Below are 20,259 nucleotides of genomic sequence, written 5' to 3' on the forward strand. Positions count from 1 at the left end.
CATATTTGAGTAAAAAGCCGCCACGATGAGACGTTGCTGACCGAACAGTGCACTGTGTGTACGTGTAGTGCAACAAAAAAGTTCAAAAAACGCGGGGAAAATCGCGGAAAACGCGGTCTTTTAAAAAATCGCAAAAAAACGCGGAAAAAAACTCGGCCGCGGAATCGCAATTTTCCCCGGAGACAGTCAAATATACGGTTAAAAAAGAGTCCCCAGGATTGCCGGGCCGTGGCTTATAGGTTATAACCGTTAAACCGACCGTTAGCTTAGCAGTTAACCGTTAGGGGTAAAACCGTGACCGTCTGAGCCCTAGTTATTACTCCACCATAGACACAGGCAAAATCTGCCTTCTCACTGTGCGTATTGCCACAGTTCTCGCAAAATGATGAAGAATTTCCCGAGGCGACACTGACTACAGATAGAGTAAGCCCTGTACCTTGCATGCCCACCACTGCAATGTTCAGCTGGCCAATGTCTCCCGTACGCAGTCCGGCCAGGTGAAACCGCGCAGCTGTCGTCACCGACGGGAAGTGGTAGTTGACGATCTCCTCCCGCCGCGCCGAGATAGCGTCCACAACATCTTGGCCTACAAGTTTAGAACAGACACAGAGCACGGTGGGTTTTTTGACATGGGCCAAAATCATACAACAGTGATAAGTTACAATAAGCACACACGCATATCGCAGGGGCATCTGAACCAGTGCGGCAGGTGCGGCCAAAGCCACACCAAACAAAATGGGCTATTAGGGCTCAATTTTTGCAAAATGTTCTCATGGTAACCCCCCTCCCCCCCCCCCCCCCCCCCCCCCCCCTGGTCTCACCAATGTGGAATACTTTTCTTAATGTACAGAACCTGCACATGGATACCGTAAAAACTGTAGTGGTCGTCTGTCCCAGAAGACCACTACAGACAGGATCAAGGGACGTTGTTTCCAGTCTAAAGGTCTTGGATAAGAAGATCACCCATACATAGGGACCACATGTTGAAGATCCCTTTGAGCAGTTGGAAAAAGGGGTACGAAAACATGACCTTTCATAGGGTCAATATAAACAGAAGGTAATATTGTCCTTGGAGACAAATAGCTATAATACTCAATATTCAATCTGCGGAGGTTCGTCCTTTGTGGACTCATCAGCGCAGCATAGAGGAAATGAGGCCGAACCTGTTAGCAATGAAAAAGGAATTTTCCAAAGCCAGATTTAAACCAGGCCCGAACGTACCTTGCCAGAGTGCTCAAACTGAAAAGTCAGTGAGCTCTGCATAACGCACACAGCAAAGGCACTACCCCACAAAAGAGTGCTCAACTGCTACAAGAGCAGGAGCGAAATACTCATATAACACTCAATAATAATGTTAGCACAAACTTCAGGCTCTTCAACAACATGGTTTTCACAAGTATAAACCAAAACAAATAACCATATGAAAATCATGACGTTGAAGAGCCTGAAGTTTGTGCTGCTATTGGGTGCAGGTTTTCATAGAAAGGAAAACGACGATTCTGAGGCTTGCTGAAGTTAACGAAACAGAGACAAATCTTCCCGCTCGCTACAGCAAAGAAACGCAGTATACACACGCAGCACCTCACCGGAAGTGTTCTTCCTGCCGAGCCTGGAGAAGACACGGCGCAGAGACTGGCCAATGGAGGATCGGCTTGCACCTACATAAACATTCACATGGCATGTTGGAGAAGGGCAACATACACACCATCAGTACAAATCCGAGTTGTTTCGAATGTGAAAGCGTCCGTGACAAGGAAAAGTGGTCGCCATGGTCGAGTGGTCGCCATGGCCGAGTGGTCGCCATTACAGGTTTTACTATATAACATACCTCCAGGGAACGTGAATATCTGTACATGTATAGACGAGGTAGTACACAATATCCAATGTCAGATGACAGTACATTGACATTCAGGGTCCTCAAAACTATACTTTAGATCCACTGCAACTGGGGGAGCATTGTTACAACAGGGTATGCTATACCCAGGGTACTTCATACTGAAGAGACATTGCAGATTTATTTTATTTTAATTTAATTTTACTACATGCAAGCATTCTGCACACATGGACGCACGCACACTTACTCCCCCCCCCCCCCCCCCCCCCCCCCACACACACACACATACAACAGCAGATAGACAACACACGAAATCGGCCACAACCCTTGAGTACAGGCAAGAACTTTGCATACACGTAGCACTGAGTTACCAGATTGAGAGAGCGTTATCTGCGGACCACGGAGGCGATTAACGGACAACACGCCATGCTGTGCCAGAGTCTTGTACACCTCACTGTCCTTGTTGCGACACTGCTCGCCAATGTAGCGTGCAAGCATGGCCGGCAGAATGGCAAGAAATCGTCCGGGAGCTGACGCACCCGTCATGGTGGCGGTGGTGGTGGTGCCAGCGCTAGTAACGGTTGCGGAGCCGGGTTGAGCACTGGCCTGAGGCTGCGGCAGCGTGCAGACGGACACGTTGCTTGCCTGCACGGCACAGAGCTGGGCCAGGCACTTGGCCAGGCTAGCGGACAGAGCCGCAGCAGCATCTTGGCTGAGTGCGTGCGTGTCGAGCCGAAGGGCCTCCTTGGCCTCTGCATGTCCATAGCATTGGGAGATACAAACAAACACGCACTCGGATCTATGTCATGTATCCTCACAACCCTATAAACGCTGTCTGAGATAAATACCGGTAATAATATAAATCGGATTTAATACTCTTCGAATGTTCTGGCCATCCTGAGGCCCATGTTCTATTCAAGTTGATGGAAATGCTAGTAGTGAACGGGTTGTTTTACTTCCTGAGCTGCTTGGTTGGCATCATATGGGCCTATTGGCTTTTTAACATTTCAAAGTCACACTGGACAGGTACTGTACCAGCAATTATTAAAGGTGAAAGAGTAAATTGGTTTCGCAAATTTGACTTCATCTGGTCAACAACCCCACCATCACCCATGGTGGTCTGGCAATGTCTGGCAGAGTTAGCAATCTAGCCCAGCGCGAGATCTGTGAGCTCACAACTGCCAGGAGAACAGGAATGACTCGCTGAGATTCAAGCGGTTCCGGAAATAATTCCAATGAGCAACTGCTCTGGAACATTACAAAAGCTGCTGTACCGATGTAGACTGTCTATTTACTGGCTGCTGGCTACTCTGGCTACTCTGGCTACATTTCATTGTTAGAGCACTCTGGTGCTAGAGCGACGAGCTATCTTAATGTCTGTGGTGCCTCCTTTGCACCATGGCTTGTAGCTCGGCTTGCTTAACGCTCGTAGCTGTACTGATGAGGCCTTTACGGCAAAAGCAGCTTGCTGTCTACAGCATTGGATATTCACTGGGTATAACATATGGATAAGAAGAGCTCTCACTATTGCAAACAAATACCATCGCTCGAGGTCCCTTGGTGTTCATCCTAAAGGGATTTTTTTACTGGGAACACAGCCCTACAAAGAGACATGTGGAGACACAAAACAAAACAAGACACAGGGGATGTAGGGACGACGTGCCGATGTACAGGGAGCAATTTGAGAGTACATAGATTGCAGGTAGATACAGAGGCGCGGAGGTTGTCATGGTTGAGATAGCACTCACCTGTACTGATAGGCCTGTATGACGGTGAAGCAAGCTGCAGGAATGACACACTGTGCGTGTTGTCACTGGATCCCGTGGATCGAGCTGACGCCGACAGAAGGTGAACGTCACGGCTCCCTAGGAACGATTGAAGCACAGTCTGCGGCAGGTATGTGTGTGTGTGTGTGTGTGTGTGTGAGAGAGAGAGAGATAGAGAGAAAGAAAGAAAGAAAGAGTGAGAGAGAGAGAGAGAGAGAGAGAGAGAGAGAGAGAGAGAGAGAGAGAGAGAGAAAGGAGCAAAACAAACAATCGAAATCAATGCTTGACACATCCAGCTGCTATGGTCGGATACATACAGCCAAGATGAAGATGATCCTAACTTAACCAGTCCAGCTCCAAAAGCGAGTAAGTGACAATATACAAGCAATCCTCACACAGTCACATCCATGATGCTTGTCTCATAGAGCAGGGCTCGAGAACACTGGTAACCAGCTAAGAAATCAAACACAGTGTACAATGAAACCTGTCAAGGCGACCACTCGGATAAGGCCACACTTTGAAGGTCCCTTGAGCGGTCGTCTCAGACACGTTTTACTGTAGACTGAAACCGTTACTGTAGACAGAAAAACCTATCTTTTAAGACGAACACTCAAGGGAGCTTCAAAGTGTGGTCTCTGTTACCAGGTGGTCTCCTTATCCATGGTCATTTGACTGGAAATAGCATCCCTGGGTCCTGGTTTCTGTGGTCTTCTGGGACAGGTAGTCGCCTTATCCGAGTGGTCGCCTTGAGGCAGGCCTCACTGTAGCATAATATCAGAGATAGCACACCATGATACAGTACATACACCGGATAACTCTATGTGTGTCTATTGACTAAGTACCTTTGCCACAGCGGATATATCAACACCGCGGTGCGCTCGTCCCGTCTCAAACTCCAGTGCCAGGAGTTCGGCAATGCACTGGCGGTGTTGCCCGCTGCCATCGTCCGCGCCGTCGGGACTTGCATGCCGAATGTCGTCCAGGCAACGGGCGAGCTTGGCGTGCGCTTCGTTGGTTGCCGTGACGACTTTGTCGGCGGGAATCTGCGCGTCGAGCAGCCGGTCGTGAAGGTGAGAGACCAGCGAGAGCGAGGACAAGCCGACGCGCTGATCGGCACTTATCTGATACGCGTCGTATAGGCTGTCACAGATCGCGTGGCAGCACGCACGGCCTGGGACAGGAAACAGGGAAAATATTGATATGCTCTATAATAGTGTTGAAACGAGCGTATCTATAACAAACGAGCGATCAGTTTCACAAACGAGCAAGCTATCGAGCGAGCTAACGAGTTTCATTGATGTGGCAAATATGATTTTTTGAATAAAAAAATTTCTTAGTCCGATTTTTTCAGCTGGTTCAAATTATCACCGCCGGCATTTGGGGTTGCTGCTGCTTCACTTCGGACTGCTGTTTGGTGTCGAGATGTCTTTTCAGCGCCGTCGTTGAGTAGCCTTTGTAAGAATAGACCGTTTTGCAAAGATTGCAAGGTCTTCGCTGCATTGCGGGAGAAAACTTCCAAATGACTGAGCGAAACTTTCACTCGAATGGAGAGGTGACCGAAGAATATCCTGCGTCAGGTCAGCAGATGCGGAACAAGACATCACTAGAGCCCACCAAAGCTGCAACGACAACTGCAACAACTCAAGTGTCGTGCAGGCATACAGTCACTGTAACTGCGAGTGATTTTCACTTTGCGCGGGACTGGACTCTCGATCGACCAGGGAGTCGTAAAATATTTTACGACTCTCCGGTCGACATGTACTGCCATGTGTACGGAGTACGGTGTACAGTGTTCGTTAGTGCAAACGAGCTGGCCGCACAAACGAGCCGAGTTTCTGGCGAGCGAGCTAACGAGTATCCGGTGAGATCGTTTCAACACTACTCTATAACATAGCAGACTCAGCGGAGGACTTTGAGGTTTCTTGAAACTTCGAGTTTCATGCCGCAAGGCAAACATAAGACAACTGATGCTATGCATAATTTCGGTTTCCAAGCACGCTTCCTGAAGGAACATGGCAACTTGTTTCTTCTGGCGGCGAGATGAGAATGAAAGACTGGGATACTTAGCTAGCTAGCAGGGTAACAGAAAACCTCAAAACAGTTATCAGTATTGCAAGCTGGGGCGATGGAGTGGTCTGTGCATGTGTGTGTGTGTGTGTGTGTGTGCGTGTGCGTGTGTGTATATGCATGTGTGTGTATGCATGTGTGTGTGTGTGTGTGTGTGTGTGTGACGGGGGGGGGGGGGGGGTGGACAGAAACAAGACTAGCATGAAAGGGGAGGATGTGGTGGGGTGAAACCGGGCGGGGTCCGCAGTCAGGCGGAGTGGGGCGGGGCAGGTGACGCCCCCCCCCCCCCCCCCCCCCCCAACTCGGACCTGTGCCAAACTCACACAAGGCCGAGTAGGCAGGATTGAAGAACGTGGGTGCTCACCGAGTATGCTAGTCACGGTTGTCACGTCGACAGCCTCAGCTACGTTGATGGACGCCGGAAAGCAGACGGGCTGCAGCCAGAAGATGCCGAGGGCCCGGAGCACGGACGGCTGGAAGAGAGCCAGCTGCAGGAGACGTGCGTAGCAGCTGGTCGGCATGGCGACCAGAATACGCACGCTGCCGGAGCGCGTGGCCTGAATGAAGCTGATGGCGTCGGGCAGGCAGCCCAGCAGGCCGGCAGTCTGCAGACGGAACAGGTCCTTCTTCTGATCAAACTCGTGCAGCGGACCGCGCAGCTTCAGTATGACAAGGGTCGACGGGTCGGCTGCCTTGCCTTTACAGAGTTCAAACAGACATGGACATACAGAACAAATACATATAAATAAATACATGTACACATAGTTCAACACAATGACGTGTGCATCAGGCTATAGTCATGCCAACCCGGCTTGCCATTATAGCAGTCTGCATTACATAGTAAACACACGCAATTCAAAACAATGACGTATGCATCAGATCGGTCACGCCAGCCTAGCTTCGCCATGCTAGCAGTCTGTCTGTGATTCTCCAGTGGTACACCACCGACTATCCACCAGAAAGACTGGGAAATGACAGTCTTCATCTTCAACAGCCAGAACAATAACAGCTGCTGCGTACAGTAAAACCTGTAAGTAAAGACCACTGTGACTAGCAACCAGCCTGGTACTACAGTAAAACCTGTAACTAAAGACCACCGTGACTAGCAACCAGCCTGGTACTACAGTAAAACCTGTAACTAAAGACCACCGTGACTAGCGACCAGCCTGGTACTACAGTAAAACCTGTAACTAAAGACCACCGTGACTAGCGACCAGCCTGGTACTACAGTAAAACCTGTAACTAAAGACCACCGTGACTAGCAACCAGCCTGGTACTACAGTAAAACCTGTAACTAAAGACCACCGTGACTAGCGACCAGCCTGGTACTACAGTAAAACCTGTAACTAAAGACCACCGTGACTAGCAACCAGCCTGGTACTACAGTAAAACCTGTAACTAAAGACCACCGTGACTAGCGACCAGCCTGCTACTACAATAAAACCTGTAACTAAAGACCACCGTGACTAGCGACCAGCCTGGTACTACAGTAAAACCTGTAACTAAAGACCACCGTGACTAGCGACCAGCCTGGTACTACAGTAAAACCTGTAACTAAAGACCACCGTGACTAGCGACCAGCCTGGTACTACAGTAAAACCTGTAACTAAAGACCACCGTGACTAGCAACCAGCCTGGTACTACAGTAAAACCTGTAACTAAAGACCACCGTGACTAGCAACCAGCCTGGTACTACAGTAAAACCTGTAAGTAAAGACCACCGTGACTAGCGACCAGCCTGGTACTACAGTAAAACCTGTAATTAAAGACCACCGTGACTAGCGACCAGCCTGGTACTACAGTAAAACCTGTAACTAAAGACCACCGTGACTAGCGACCAGCCTGGTACTACAGTAAAACCTGTAACTAAAGACCACCGTGACTAGCGACCAGCCTGGTACTACAGTAAAACCTGTAACTAAAGACCACCGTGACTAGCGACCAGCCTGGTACTACAGTAAAACCTGTAACTAAAGACCACCGTGACTAGCGACCAGCCTGGTACTACAGTAAAACCTGTAACTAAAGACCACCGTGACTAGCAACCAGCCTGGTACTACAGTAAAACCTGTAACTAAAGACCACCGTGACTAGCAACCAGCCTGGTACTACAGTAAAACCTGTAAGTAAAGACCACCGTGACTAGCGACCAGCCTGGTACTACAGTAAAACCTGTAATTAAAGACCACCGTGACTAGCGACCAGCCTGGTACTACAGTAAAACCTGTAACTAAAGACCACCGTGACTAGCGACCAGCCTGGTACTACAGTAAAACCTGTAACTAAAGACCACCGTGACTAGCGACCAGCCTGGTACTACAGTAAAACCTGTAACTAAAGACCACCGTGACTAGCGACCAGCCTGGTACTACAGTAAAACCTGTAACTAAAGACCACCGTGACTAGCAACCAGCCTGGTACTACAGTGAAACCTGTAACTAAAGACCACCGTGACTAGCAACCAGCCTGGTACTACAGTAAAACCTGTAAGTAAAGACCACCGTGACTAGCGACCAGCCTGGTACTACAGTAAAACCTGTAATTAAAGACCACCGTGACTAGCGACCAGCCTGGTACTACAGTAAAACCTGTAACTAAAGACCACCGTGACTAGCGACCAGCCTGGTACTACAGTAAAACCTGTAACTAAAGACCACCGTGACTAGCAACCAGCCTGGTACTACAGTAAAACCTGTAAGTAAAGACCACCGTGACTAGCAACCAGCCTGGTACTACAGTAAAACCTGTAAGTAAAGACCACCGTGACTAGCAACCAGCCTGGTACTACAATAAAACCTGTAACTAAAGACCACCGTGACTAGCAACCAGCCTGGTACTACAGTAAAACCTGTAACTAAAGACCACCGTGACTAGCAAGCAGCCTGGTACTACAGTATAACCTGTAATTAAAGACCACCGTGACTAGCAACCAGCCTGGTACTACAGTAAAACCTGTAACTAAAGACCACCGTGACTAGCAACCAGCCTGGTACTACAGTAAAACCTGTAACTAAAGACCACCGTGACTAGCAAGCAGCCTGGTACTACAGTAAAACCTGTAACTAAAGACCACCGTGACTAGCAACCAGCCTGGTACTACAGTAAAACCTGTAACTAAAGACCACCGTGACTAGCAACCAGCCTGGTACTACAGTAAAACCTGTAACTAAAGACCACCGTGACTAGCAAGCAGCCTGGTACTACAGTAAAAACCTGTAACTAAAGACCACCGTGACTAGCAACCAGCCTGCTACTACAGTAAAACCTGTAACTAAAGACCACCGTGACTAGCAACCAGCCTGGTACTACAATAAAACCTGTAACTAAAGACCACCGTGACTAGCAACCAGCCTGGTACTACAGTAAAACCTGTAACTAAAGACCACCGTGACTAGCAACCAGCCTGGTACTACAGTAAAACCTGTAACTAAAGACCACCGTGACTAGCAACCAGCCTGGTACTACAGTAAAACCTGTAACTAAAGACCACCGTGACTAGCGACCAGCCTGGTACTACAGTAAAACCTGTAACTAAAGACCACCGTGACTAGCGACCAGCCTGGTACTACAGTAAAACCTGTAACTAAAGACCACCGTGACTAGCAACCAGCCTGGTACTACAGTGAAACCTGTAACTAAAGACCACCGTGACTAGCAACCAGCCTGGTACTACAGTAAAACCTGTAAGTAAAGACCACCGTGACTAGCGACCAGCCTGGTACTACAGTAAAACCTGTAATTAAAGACCACCGTGACTAGCGACCAGCCTGGTACTACAGTAAAACCTGTAACTAAAGACCACCGTGACTAGCGACCAGCCTGGTACTACAGTAAAACCTGTAACTAAAGACCACCGTGACTAGCAACCAGCCTGGTACTACAGTAAAACCTGTAAGTAAAGACCACCGTGACTAGCAACCAGCCTGGTACTACAGTAAAACCTGTAAGTAAAGACCACCGTGACTAGCAACCAGCCTGGTACTACAATAAAACCTGTAACTAAAGACCACCGTGACTAGCAACCAGCCTGGTACTACAGTAAAACCTGTAACTAAAGACCACCGTGACTAGCAAGCAGCCTGGTACTACAGTATAACCTGTAATTAAAGACCACCGTGACTAGCAACCAGCCTGGTACTACAGTAAAACCTGTAACTAAAGACCACCGTGACTAGCAACCAGCCTGGTACTACAGTAAAACCTGTAACTAAAGACCACCGTGACTAGCAAGCAGCCTGGTACTACAGTAAAACCTGTAACTAAAGACCACCGTGACTAGCAACCAGCCTGGTACTACAGTAAAACCTGTAACTAAAGACCACCGTGACTAGCAACCAGCCTGGTACTACAGTAAAACCTGTAACTAAAGACCACCGTGACTAGCAAGCAGCCTGGTACTACAGTAAAAACCTGTAACTAAAGACCACCGTGACTAGCAACCAGCCTGCTACTACAGTAAAACCTGTAACTAAAGACCACCGTGACTAGCAACCAGCCTGGTACTACATACCACTTTGCCCGGCACAGACGGTCTCACATTCATAAAATGGTTGTGCGGTGAAAGCCTCTAACTAAGGACCACCTGCCACTAAAGACCAGTTTTCTGGTCCTAAGGGGTGGTCATTAGTTTCAGGTTTTACTGTAGTTCAAGCCATGAGAGAGGGGGGGGTCGGCCTCAACCAAAGGCATAATTAACTAGGGCTGAGTCGGGTAGCATTGTCTTCGGGTATCTGGTCCGGGTAGTTTTCCACGGGTAGCACGGGTACCCGATCGGGTAATGTTTCCATGGTAAGACCACAATGCACACCGGCCCCTTCCCTTGCGCACTGGGTAGACATGCGTGAATTATTTGTACACGTGCACTGTACATGATGTCATCTGCGACTTCGGGTTTTCGGGTACTATTCGGTACCTGTCTACCCGAGGTCCTCACGGGTAGCACGGGTACCCGACTACCCGTGCACACCACTGGAATTAACCAAAGGCATACTTGGAAAGGCCCGAATTCAGTGAATTCAGTGAATTCAGTGCATGTGTTGGCCTTTCTTGAGATGTGGTCTGGTCCACTGACATTTCAAATAGGCACAATGATCACATTGTACTTCATAACAGTTACATGATTCAGTGTATAGAGGAAGTTGCATTTGCCATGATCGGCGACTTAGAGTCATGTTGCTGGTATGAATGCGGTTGGCCAGAGAGTGCATGTGCTGGAGGTGGAGCAAATTTAACAATGATCACAGGCTGCATCAGGCTTGTGCATGCCATACCCAAGTAAGCTGGTGCCGGGTCCTTCTCCGTCAACGTGATGCGTATGCGATCCTCGCCTAGCGCTTGGACGTTGCTCACTTTCACCGGGCTGGCATCGCCGAGTCCTAGCATCCTCTCCATCACCTGCTTGCAGTTCTGGCCGAGGGAGAAGAGCGAGGAGGGACGGACGGTGTAGTTGCCGCGATCGTTCGCATCTCCCTCGCCAGGAGTGTCGTCCACTGGTGTTCCAGTGACTGGTGAGGAGTGATCCTGCTGTGAGCCTGTGTAGGAATGCCAACAGAACAAGAAAGAAAATATAGGGTGTACACAAGAAAGAGGGAGAGCAAGAGAGAGTGAGAGAGAGAGAGAGAGAGAGAGAGAGAGAGAGAGAGAGAGAGAGAGAGGGAGAGAGAGAGAGAGAGGGAGAGAGAGAGAGAGAGAGAGAGAGAGAGAGAGAGAGAGAGAGAGAGAGAGAGAGAGAGAGAGAGAGAGAGAGAGAGAGAGAGAGAGAGAGAGAGAGAGAGAGAGAGAGAGAGAGAGAGAGAGAGAGAGAGAGAGAGAGAGAAAGAAAGAGAAAGAGAGAAAGAGAAAGAGAGAGAAAGAGAGAGAGAGAAGGAGAGAGGGGAGATAAGATTGTGGAAGTGAGAAGAAAACGATAACATTTGCAAAGTACACGCATGCACCCATGGCAAGACTGTGTTCCGGCGTTCACTAACCCAAGCGGCAGACACCAGGCCAGGATAACGTCACACTACGTCACACCCACGTACATGCATGCCCATTCAAGCACCCACGAGCGTGTGCATACACACACACACACACATTATTTAGTGTGGTGCGGTCAACCATCTGAAGTGCTGGGGAGAGGGGGGGGGGGGGGGGGGGGGGCTCGCTCGATAGAAAGAGTAAACTTAGAGCATGAAACGATGCATTCCATTAAATCACAAGGAAGCTGGTGGAAAACGTGGTTCGTTCAATACAGTAGTGTCAGTAGCGTGAGTGATGGAAATCCATTCACACATGATCATCGCTGAGACGATGATACACATACCCCCCCCCCCCCCCCCCACACACACACACACTTAGCAAACGCGATGCCCAACAGACCTGTGACAAATCACACGATTCAAAGAGGAAGACAGAGAGACAGAGAGAAAGAGAGAGAGAGAGAGAGAGGGGGGGGGGGGCAGCAAGATTGAGCAGACATGGGGGGGGGGGGGGGGGGGGTAGTTCCCCCTTGACAAGCCCACCAACCGTACCTAGTCCACCACCTCTGGAGAAGCGCTGCACAAAGCGCATCAATTCGGTCGTGATCGATTCGCGTGCATCCTTGGTGGATGCAGGACGATAGCCTTCCCCGCCTGCAACGGACAATGCGTCGATGGAGACGTTAATGTTGAGTGTGTTGTCGACGCCTTGCTGCATAATGGACACGTCTTCATCCTGCACCAGGTTTCCGTCAACGTTGACCGTATTTCTCGTGCCTTGTTGCACTACCCCGTAAGTTCCACCGCCTGCGGGCATGGAAGAACACACACACACACACACACACACACACACACACACACACACACACACACACACACACACACACACACACACACACACACACACACACTCAACCAGGCACACACACACACCCACACAAACACACACACACCCACACAAACACACACATACACCCACACACACACACAAACTTGTATTTGCTCACTGCCAAAACTTGTAAATAGGATTGACGGCATCAGGGTATCCGTCCCGGGATCCAACTGCAGTTACCCCTTCCCCCAGTGTAGGTAATACTTGCTACTAGCGTGGGTGGCTAAATCAGAGTGGATCTGATACGAGCTTCACTAGTACCATGATTACAGTTAATCTAGCCAGAAGTAGTCCATGGTTAACAGGTATGCATACTTCAAATAGACAGTATTTGAACCCTGGAACCAACAAAGGTGGCAGATACAACATTACACCTTCAAGCAGCCGAGCCTGCTTGCAACATACCCAACCCTATCTGGAAAAGGTGTACTCACCAACCAAACTAGCTGGAATCCACGCACGCACACGCACGCACCCCCCCCCCCCCCCCCCTCCACACACACCCATACACACACGTACAGACACCACAGTCAGTGGTTACATACTTAGGGCAAAGGTCAGTGCTCGGTCTCGTGGGTCCACCACCTTGCCAGCTGCAATGTCATTCAGCAATGACGTGTATTGTTCTCCCTGAATAGTAGAAAACGCACACAAGCATGCACAATAATGCACACGTGGCATCAGTGCATGCGCAACCGTGCTTTTGTCAACTGTTTTCTGCTGTGCGTGCAGTGATGCGCGTTATTGTACAATCATACCTTGGTTATCCGGACACTGAAGTCACGGGCATTTCGGTCTACCGGGCACGCCGTGGGAGACTTTCGGTAGAAATGTTACTACTCCTTTGTCACTTTCTGTGGAAATAGTGATGTCATTGTACCATATCTATGGCCTTTCACCATCAACATTTTTTTTCATGTGATTGGGAGTTACGACCAGTGCCCGGTCCCCGGCCCGCCAGGATAAACGAGGTATTAGTGTACTTTTTGTTAGCACTTTCTGTACTCCATTTTTCTGCATATACAGTAAAACCTGTAACTAAAGACCACCGTGACTAGTGTCCAGCCTGGTACTACAGTAAAACCTGTAACTAAAGACCACCGTGACTAGCGACCAGCCTGGTACTACAGTAAAACCTGTAACTAAAGACCACCGTGACTAGCGACCAGCCTGGTACTACAGACCACTTTGCCAGGAACCGTGGCGGTCTCACATTCATATATTATGGTTGTGCGGTGCAAACCTCTAAGGACCCCCTGCCACTAAAGACCGCTTTCTCCGGCTCCAAGGGACGGTCGTTAGTCACCGGTTTTACTGTACTGCGGTGGTCGGTGCACATATGGCGGAAGAGGGGTTTGAGAAAAGCATGTTGTACATGTACATGCATCTACAACATATTCGATTAGCATACATCCCGAGATGATGCCAGCTCCACATGCACCCACACAAGCACTAAACTCTACTGTAGAGATATCACAGCGTCTACAAGCTCGTACTGTACACTTGGAGAGGCGTACGCGCAAACAGGTGCGTGACCGCACGCCCACACACACACATGTACACATATATGCATGCACACACGCATGCGCGCGCACACACACACACAATAAAAAACACACATACATACACACTCTCGCTCCTTCAGCCTCTCCCTCTCTCTTTCTTTCTGTCTCTGTCTGTCTCTACCTCCCTGTCTCTGTCTGTCTGTCTGTCTCTCCCTCACTCATTTCGATACGTACCTGTTCCTTGTAACGGCTGAGCAGGGTGACTGCAAGTGTGTGTGCCTGTCTGTTCTCGAGCTGCGGCAGCTTCTCAAAGACATGATTGACATGGGGCAGACTGCAGGCCAGAGAGAGGATGTCCAGTGTGCTGCGGGTCCGTAGTGACATCGGGACACTATCGGCGACGATGGGGACAACCTGATCCGGAGTACTGGCCGGTGCTGGCTGATCTGTGGACGTGACGGATACATGTTGGTCTGTAGCACTAGCAGTGACTGTTCGATCTACAGTGGTGACCGGGACAGGTTTGTCTGCGATGCAGTGAGACAAAGAGTGACAACAATGTCAGTAAGGACATCAGTTGAACCACCCTCACATCCGCGTGCATTTTTAAATATATACCCTCGCATCCGCGCACAGTTAGACACCCCCCCCCCCCCCCGCATCTGCATGCAGGTTTCAATATACCCTCGCATCCACGCGCAGTTAGATACACCCTCGCATCTGCATGCAGTTTCAAAACGTCCTCGCATGCACATGCAGTTATGAACACACCCGCACATCTGCACACCGTTGAAAAACCCGTACATCCGCGCATGCAGTTGAAACACGTTCACATAACACCTTCACATACATCCGCATGCAGTTTTAAAACACTCTCACATCCTATTGTAAACCTGATGAAGGCAATTTGCCGAAACGTTGGAATAATTATTGTGAAATGAGTTGAATTACTGCAGAGTGTTAATGGAAGAGAGCGTGTGGGCTCTACTCTTAACCCTCACATCCGCATGCAGTTTTCAAAACACCCTCACATCCGCATGCAGTTGAACAGCCTTTGAAGTTGAAACACCCTCACACGCATATGCAGTTGACAAATCCTAACATCCATACGCAGTTGAGATGCACTGTCATCAGTAGTGAGTTGAAACACTCTGAGTCTCACTGTCACATGCTGTTGAATCCTATAACAACAACACGTCACCATTCAGTAAAAGTGAGGAGGCTTCCAGCAGTTTCATAAACAGTTAGGAGTAGAGTCCGCACGCTCTTTTCCATTAACACTGCAATAATTCAACTCGTTTCACAATATCACAACGTTTCGGCAAATTGCCTTCGTCAGGTTCACAACTTGTGACTAAATCCTGAGAGTCCAGCCACGCTATCCCACACCATGCCCCAACATTGACCTGCAGTGAAAGACCACCTCAGACCTACGCCGTAACCCAACATATGTATACACTGACCTGTGTTCAAAGACCACATCAGTCAACTCAAGCCAACACCACATCCCCAGCCCAACATAATATTATACTAGTACATTGACAAGGGGGAAAGACAACGTTTTAACCATTGGTAACATCTTATACTACCGATACAGAACAGAACAACAATGTGTTGCCTGATGATTGCGAGAGCATGAAACTTCAAGTCGCAGCAAACAAGCCTTGATTGTCCTTGTTGTTCTGTTCTGTATTACGCTCTGCCTCCGCCGTGGTGTTGAGCACTGTCAGCACACTGGGTACACCCTCCGCCATGGTGTTGAGCACTGTCAGCACACTGGCTACATGCTCCGCCGTGGTGTTGAGCACTGTCAGCACACTGGGTACACCCTCCGCCATGGTGTTGAGCACTGTCAGCACACTGGCTACATCCTCCGCCGTGGTGTTGAGCACTGTCAGCACACTGGGTACACCCTCCGCCGTGGTGTTGAGCACTGTCAGCACACTGGCTACATGCTCCGCCATGGTGTTGAGCACTGTCAGCACACTGGGTACACCCTCCGCCGTGGTGTTGAGCACTGTCAGCACACTGGGTACACCCTCCGCCGTGGTGTTGAGCACTGTCAGCACACTGGGTACACCCTCCGCCATGGTGTTGAGCACTGTCAGCACACTGGGTACACCCTCCGCCGTGGTGTTGAGCACTGTCAGCACACTGGGTACACCCTCCGCCATGGTGTTGAGCACTGTCAGCACACTGGGTACACCCTCCGCCGTGGTGTTGAGCACTGTCAGCACACTGGGTGCACCCTCCGCCATGGTGTTGAGCACTGTCAGCACACTGGGTACACCCTCCGCCATGGTGTTGAGCAGTGTCAGCACACTGGGTACACCCTCCGCCATGGTGTTGAGCACTGTCAGCACACTGGGTACACCCTCCGATATATGACCGATACCAATCACACTAGGGTGCCAACAAATTCAAGAGTCTGACATGCGGCTTATAGACCGAGTGTCAACAAAAATACGAATTTTGGACCCGAAAAGGGGTGTGCGGCTAACACTCCGGAAGATTCGCTACTGCGTACTACAGTCAACTTGGCTAATAACGACTGCTGCGGATATAACGACAATTTGCGAATAACGACATAATTTTCATGCCCAGTACAAAGTCCAATCTAACTGTGACACATATAATGACACTTCGAGTATAACGACACTTCGCGAATAAGGACACTTTTCTGATGCCCCGCCGAGTGTCGTTATAACTTAAGCGAAGTTGACTGTACATGTAATTGCATAGTACAGTACTGGCGTGTGCAGGAGAACGCAGTGCCCAAGAACGGCGTTGCTAGAATTTCGCCAAGCACAGCATAGCGATAATATGCCAGGTGACTCTACTCTACTGCGCATGGACTGCTGTACATGAAAATAAGAGGGGTTCCGCATACGAGGGTGACGCCAGTTCTTCGTCACCCGATAGTACTGTGCTATGCTGTAAGACCAGTAATGTTAACAAACATTTAATTGACTCGGATGGAGAGCCAAGGTTTAATTTATACAAAAGAGAATGCAATGTTATCGCATGAGCTGATTGTTTAGTAACTGGTGGTGTTAGTGGACAGTATAGCGTAACCTGTAAAGATTTAACGAATTGTTAAAGGGAAGTATACCCTAAAATCAAATTTTCACCAGTTGTAGTCTTCTGGGTGCTGAGTCGAATGGTCTTGGTCCGAGGAAGCTGAGACGCTCCCTTCCTACTTGAATCCCAATCGAACTCGCGCACTTCCACCGAAACTGGGTGACTGCGCCCTACTAGATGAGGATTTGTATGCAAAATGTCACTAAAAGCGCCATTTCGTTCTTATAAAAGCCCGGATGACCGCGATTGGCCCATATGTTGTAGTCTTTTGGACGCTGAGTCGACTGGTTTTGGTCCGAAAAGGCTGCGACGCAGCGTTCCTCCTTTATTCCTAATCGAACATGGTTGAACAAGCGGTCACGTGCTCCTGGGTGCCCAAATCACCTGGTCACCGCGCCAGCAGGCGACAACTTTCACACCAAGGTTCAACTCGAGTTCAACTCGAGTGACAGGACTGCACCCAAAAAAGGTCAAACAGGCTAGTAAGTTGTACCCTGCCGGCACGGTGACCAGGTGACTGGTGTACGCAGGAGCACGTGACCGCTTGTTCAACCATGTTCGATTGGGAATAGAGGAGGAACGCTGCATCGCAGCCTTTTCGGACCAAAACCAGTCGACTCAGCGTCCAAAAGACTACAACATATGGGCCAATCGCGGTCATCCGTGCTTTTATAAGAACGAAATGGCGCTTTTAGTGACATTTTGCATACAAATCCCCATCTAGTAGGGCGCAGTCACCCAGTTTCGGTGGAAGTGCGCGAGTTCGATTGGGAATAAAGGAGGAAGGGAGCATCTCAGCTTCCTCGGACCAAGACCATTCGACTCAGCACCCCGAAGACTACAACTGGTGAAAATTTGATTTTAGGGTATACTTCCCCTTTAACATTAATTTTGAAGTCGTTACGTGCAAAACTATATTGTACAGTCATTTGCCAGTTTTGCCGACAGAATTCGTTAGCATTTCACCTCGCTAACCTACAAAAATCCGGAGATCGTTAACTATAGTCGATGTTAAAATATCGTCTTACAGTTCTCTGTCTAACTGTCACGGTCACTCACACGTGCTGGCGGCAACTTGGAAATCACTGCAGTGGAGTTGGCAAGTCATTGGGTGTTTATACAGTCGACTCCGCTTATAACGAGCTCGCATTTAGCGAATTTCGTGATTTAGCGAACCAGTGTCCATGTCCCTGTTAGAATCCATACAAAAATGACTCTTTATAGCGAACCGTTTTCGTTTATAACGAACCAAATCTTGTAGGGCTCCATAACCCAAGTGCAGTTAAATTATCACGGGGAATTATGTCAGTCATGATTATTTTGCTGCTTGTATAGTGTGAGTGCATTTCTGTTATAACGAACTTCGGCTATAAAGAACTTCGGCTATAAAGAACTTCGGCTAGGCCACCCAGAATTAATTCGTTGTTTCGGGTCACTTCACTCATCCGTACCAGGGTCGGTCGGTCGGGTATATTTTTTATTTTATTTTATTTTTTATTTTGGTTACGTCCATGCACATGTACATCAAATAGCTTTTGTCCATCTAGCCAGTCGATCAAATCAGACTGTAGTGTATACAATCCAGCGCAGGCATTGCCCCACCAGATCCAGGTCCCCTCCAGGACCAGATATTGGCCTCGCTGGCAAACGAGTCTGACCGGCGAGCAGCTCTCACCTTGAAAACTTCTGTAAATAGCGACAAGGTGGCGGAGCTGATGCTGTTTCAGGACCGATTGCGGATCGGAGATAGAAGACAACGTCGTCACCAAGCGCTGCATCCTGTCATTTGGCTAGCCATGGCTGCTTCTGAGGTCGATATCTGGACTGCTATTATTAGGGTCGTGTGTGTATATAGTCTAGTCTGTACATTTGCATGCACTATACAGGGATGGATTTACTGTCATATTTTTGCATAGCAGTTTCTGCTATACAAAATCACAATTGTGTAGCACTCTTTGATTTTGATTAGCATTTTTCTTTGAAGGTTGGGTGTTTACCACATTGTCCTTCTTGAGAGTGATGCCTGAAGGCCCATTTGCAAAAAAACCGACTGAATCATGCATGTGCACGCAGATTGAGTGCCTGCACCACATACACTGCACTGTATGCATGTTCCTTGACACTGAGCACAGGCTAGGCATGGACAGTCTGTATGTATCGCAGTTTTCTGCGAGTCATGGTGACTTTTGAGTAGCAGTAGATTGATTTTGCATCGCAAACTGCGATGCGATGCAGGATAAATTCATCCCTGCTATAAAAAAAAACATTTTGCGGTCGGGTGAAAAAAGACGGTCGGTCGGGTGACCCGAAACAACGAATTAATTCTGGATGGCCTTATAAAGAACTAATTCTTCCGCGCAATGGTGTTCGGTATAGTTATCAAGAGTCGATTGTAGTTTATTATTAATTTGGTGTAGTTTCATTCGCACACTTACAATCCTCGCATTATTCACTCTTTCTGGCCGCATTATTCTGTGCATCACTGTGGGCATCACTTGAGAGATTAAATTTTGTTCTCGCAAATAATTAATCCCTTGGGCTCGGGGATAAAAGTACACATGCATGTATGTATGTACTTCAAACGATCTCTCGCTAGCTCTCACCTAACGAATCCCCGGTCACCGAAACTGAGCGCCTGTCTCCGCTTGAAGTTGTACGCGAATCCTGCGCACCAGTCGCAGTATCTGGCGCACTCACGTGTGAAGTACCGTCCGGTTTGGGGGAGGACATCCTCGGAGAGGTACCGGTAAGAATAAAAATTATTACTAGAATCGAAACATCAGAACCTGCACAAGTACCGACAGAGAGTGTAGTGACTTGAGTTCAGGGCGATATGAATCGAATGGACTTCAGCTTGGACCAGCAAATGCCGCATAACCATAATACTTGTCTGTACCAGCACTACTACTAGTCTACAGACCAGGAGGCATTACTCTGACTGCGAGTGATGAAAAAATAAGTGCGTCCTTGGCTTGAGATGAAGTAACACTAGTTGAGTCCTGACTCGACTCCTGACTCGACTCCTGACCCTGTACAGTCTGACTGTAGCCAAGTGTAGGCTGTACAGGCTGTAGCCTACAGCCTACTGCCTAGGCCTACAACTGCCGCACTGGCACTGGTACTGTGGAGTGTGGTGGACGGCTGTACCAAGACTGAC

The 20,259-nt window shown here is 48.9% G+C and overlaps 1 protein-coding gene across 1 annotated transcript; it reads right to left on the reverse strand.

Moving 5' to 3' along the window:
* Positions 1 to 251: 251 nt before the first annotated feature.
* Positions 252 to 20,066, reverse strand: LOC135829481 (uncharacterized). The gene is made up of 11 exons (XM_065341888.1): positions 19,706 to 20,066; positions 14,256 to 14,548; positions 13,062 to 13,146; positions 12,177 to 12,431; positions 10,938 to 11,198; positions 6,032 to 6,364; positions 4,443 to 4,771; positions 3,583 to 3,721; positions 2,206 to 2,586; positions 1,587 to 1,658; positions 252 to 586 (listed from the first exon to the last, which is right to left on the reverse strand). The coding sequence occupies exons 1-11, from the start codon at positions 19,830 to 19,832 to the stop codon at positions 267 to 269; spliced, it is 2,595 nt and encodes an 864-aa protein (XP_065197960.1). The 5' UTR covers positions 19,833 to 20,066; the 3' UTR covers positions 252 to 266.
* Between the last annotated feature and the right edge of the window lie 193 nt (positions 20,067 to 20,259).

Source organism: Sycon ciliatum, chromosome 13 (assembly GCF_964019385.1).
Source record: "Sycon ciliatum chromosome 13, ocSycCili1.1, whole genome shotgun sequence".
NCBI classification, from domain to species: domain Eukaryota; kingdom Metazoa; phylum Porifera; class Calcarea; order Leucosolenida; family Sycettidae; genus Sycon; species Sycon ciliatum.

Bases quoted from the DNA above. Each gene is read 5' to 3' on its own strand.
- LOC135829481 (XM_065341888.1), bottom strand. From the start codon at position 19,832: ATGTCCTCCCCCAAACCGGACGGTACTTCACACGTGAGTGCGCCAGAT. The intron at 11,199-12,176 runs GTACGGTTGGTG...ATTCCTACACAG, and splicing joins CTCCAGAGGTGGTGGACTAG to GCTCACAGCAGGATCACTCC. The intron at 2,587-3,582 runs GTGAGTGCTATC...ATGGACATGCAG, and splicing joins ATACAGGCCTATCAGTACAG to AGGCCAAGGAGGCCCTTCGG.